Here is a 3,266-nt window from a genome sequence, read left to right as displayed (position 1 = left end):
ATATTTATTTCCTGCAACTCGCGCTATCTAATCCATAACAACAGTATTTTTGGCAACATGTTTACAGTGTCCGCCATTTTGACAGATGAATGTAAGGTCGCGACCTCTGACGTCATTCACACAGTTTATTATTTAGGCCGATACAATTGAGTAATTGGGTTGTAATGTTAATTAGTCATATAAAGAGTGTCAACTGTACAATAATTAAAATGTTTCAACACAATTTAACATATTTACAAGCGTTCGTTGGACTTCAACTATTCTTCATTGCTATTGCAATGGAGCACAGGAATTTGTCACCCCTTCTGACACACCTTACAGGTATGCAGAATGTTAGGTGTGTCCAGTGCTTGCATGGGATGCCATTTTTTAAACCATCACACTGCACCCACTTAACAAATGCCAGAGAAATACAGCCGGACAGTTCCTTTGGTTGGAATCTGTGACAAACACAATATTTTTCATCAGAAGCCTCATCACTGCCACTGCTGTTACTGGAACATTCCACTGCTCTGTCAACACAAGATGGGCCTGCTACTGGACTAGGTGCTGTTGTTGCAACAATTTGCTTACCTTTTTTTACTGCGAGCTTACCTTTTTGTGTTTCCTGAGATTTTTTCAAGGTAGGTTTTTGATTTTGTTCATGATTTTGTATGGCCTCCATTACCTCATTACTGGTAAGTTCTTTTCCAGACACCAGTCTACTAACCGTTTTCCTTGGTTTCTTAGCTTTTTGATTTTTTACTGATCGTATTTTTTGTTCAACAGTTTCAAAAAAAGTGCTGGTGTGTTCATTTTCAGGTCCAATTTGTAGCCCTCCCTCTACAGTTAAATCAGAATCATCAGTCTCATCTGAATGATACACTTGGGCTGGAAACATACTTTCCCTGGGAATTGCATCCTTATTTAGGGGGAACAGTCCTGTTTTGCGAAAGCCAACTTGAAGGTTTTCTGCTGACAATGCTTTGTGATAAACGTGGCAGACGATATCACAAACATTATACTGCGTGATGGCAGCTGATGTCTCACGGATAATTTTGTGGCATCGCGAATGGTACATCCGTTGGAACGGGCCATAACAGGCTACATCTAGAGGTTGGAGCAGGTGGCTTGTGTGGGCTGGTATAACATACAAAATTATACCATTCTCCTTTGCCCACTCTGCCAGAATTAATGATACATGGGACCTATGGCCATCTAAAAGCAACAGAATTTCGGATTCACACCTGCCAGGCATAAATTGTATGAAGTGTTTGGTCAGATACTTAATGAAAACCTGGGTGTTAGACCAACCACTTTCTGACATTGTTCCACTGACTCCTGGTGATGCCCCTTTCCACAAGTCACTGTTCATCCGCTTGCCCGGGAAAACAAAGAATGGTGGAACTGCTGTACCACTTGCACTGCCAGCGCCAATGATTGTAACTGTTTTACCTTTGCCAGAGGTCACAGCTTGCGCAGGATAGTTAGAACTAGCTACTATGTATGGTGGCTTGTGATCAATTGATACACCCTTCTCATCAATATTGTAAAGCAAATGGGGCTTATCTTGGAGATCATGCTTCTGTAAACATTTCTGGTAATTTTCAAAGAAGTTAGACACCATCGTTTCACTCGCCATTTTAGCCCTCACATGATCAAGTGCTCTTGGTTTAACAACCCTCATTTCTGGTCATCTCTTTAGAAACCCTTTCATCCACATCATGGAGAGGGGTGTGTCAACTGTCCTCTTACCCAACTGCACAGCAAACTGTAAAGCAACATCAATACACTCCTGCTGTGTATAACCATAACCTAAATCAGCCATGGCTTTGAAATGGTTAACAATTTGGGCCTCTTCAAGCTCATCAAACAATGGGACCTTCCCCATTACAACTGTTTCTGGGTCAACTTTCCCCAAAACCCTGTCCCTGAGTGTGTTTTCTGGCACCTTATAAGTCCTGGATGCTCTGAGAACGGACATTCCATCATCTTTCACTGCTTTGAAAGCATTTATCAAAGAAGATGGTGAATAAAGTCGATATTTTTTCCTTAAAGGCTGTGGGTGTTTCTAAAATAAACAAAAAAATGGTGTTACAGGTGTGAGTTTCAAAAACCATATATTTTGAGATGCTTGGCCTTACTATAAAATTTCAGTCACGTGACTTTCATTCATGGACGTAAACACTTGCAGCCGACATGTAAAAAGTAAAAAAACAGTTATTGATAAACAAAGAAAATATTGTATATCCATGGTAATATAAATGGGTATAACAAAAAATGTTAAATTTTGGTACATCAACGAAGACCTAGTGATACATACCTGTTTAAATCTCATGTTTTCATTTTTGACAGCAAATACGATCGAGTACACTTTGTATTAAATGTGACGTCACTAAAATCACCGACCCGTGACCTCTCGCGAGATTTCGAATCAAAACAAAAATGGTCGCGAATCAACATACATCGCGATTTTAGATACATCGAGGATACTATGTGACAGTAATATGTATATATTCAATACATAAATAAATAAATTCAGGAACAAAATATTAATTACGTATTGATTATTATTATTATTATTTATTATTATTATTATTTATTATTATTATTATTATTATTATTTCACAAGTCGTATAATTGCAAAGAATGTTTAGCGAGGAAAAAATAAAAATTACCCATATTAATTACCCATCTTTCCATCTAAACAACACCGTACTAGAGCGCTCGTATTCATCTCGAAACCTCATATGAACACTATTAAGTCCTTTGATACCTGTTTGTTTCATAAACTCTTATGCAACATTGACACAATTTGCTTTATCAACAACTCATTCGATTGATCAACGCGTTCGTATTTGTATAACACTAGGATCTGTTTTGTATTGGGATGTATTCAAATAATTTGAAAACTGATTCCGCACACAATTATTTAGTTTTATTAAAACTGTTCCTTTTTATATTAGGGTTGTTGTTAAAGCTAAAGACTAAGAAGAGTTCTCATATCAATCGAATACCAACTTTTACAAGAATAGCCAATGCGAAATACTGCAATTCAGGTTCATTATCTAAATATGTATGAATGACATTATCATTTACACATTGTGTATTGGGAGAAAGTATTGTGTATTTTGTCACTCAAAATAATTTTAACTTTTATTTCAGTCTAAGACCAAAGAAATGAAACAATAAAGTTAAGGACACAATAGAATGCGACCAAACCAAGAGGCATACAATTTAACAAAGTCCGTCTAAAAGGGAAACTAGGGAATAATAGTTCACATACC

General features: G+C 37.1%; 1 protein-coding gene across 1 annotated transcript; it reads right to left on the bottom strand.

Moving 5' to 3' along the window:
* Nucleotides 1-253: 253 nt before the first annotated feature.
* LOC127872226 (uncharacterized) lies at nucleotides 254-1,666 on the bottom strand. Its single transcript, XM_052415556.1, has 2 exons — nucleotides 883-1,666; nucleotides 254-549 (listed from the first exon to the last, which is right to left on the bottom strand). The coding sequence occupies exons 1-2, from the start codon at nucleotides 1,664-1,666 to the stop codon at nucleotides 254-256; spliced, it is 1,080 nt and encodes a 359-aa protein (XP_052271516.1).
* Nucleotides 1,667-3,266: the final 1,600 nt, after the last annotated feature.

This window comes from Dreissena polymorpha, chromosome 3, assembly GCF_020536995.1.
Source record: "Dreissena polymorpha isolate Duluth1 chromosome 3, UMN_Dpol_1.0, whole genome shotgun sequence".
Classification (NCBI taxonomy): domain Eukaryota; kingdom Metazoa; phylum Mollusca; class Bivalvia; order Myida; family Dreissenidae; genus Dreissena; species Dreissena polymorpha.
The sequence above is the reverse complement of the archived record's forward strand: the minus strand, read 5'-3'. Positions and strand labels throughout refer to the sequence as shown.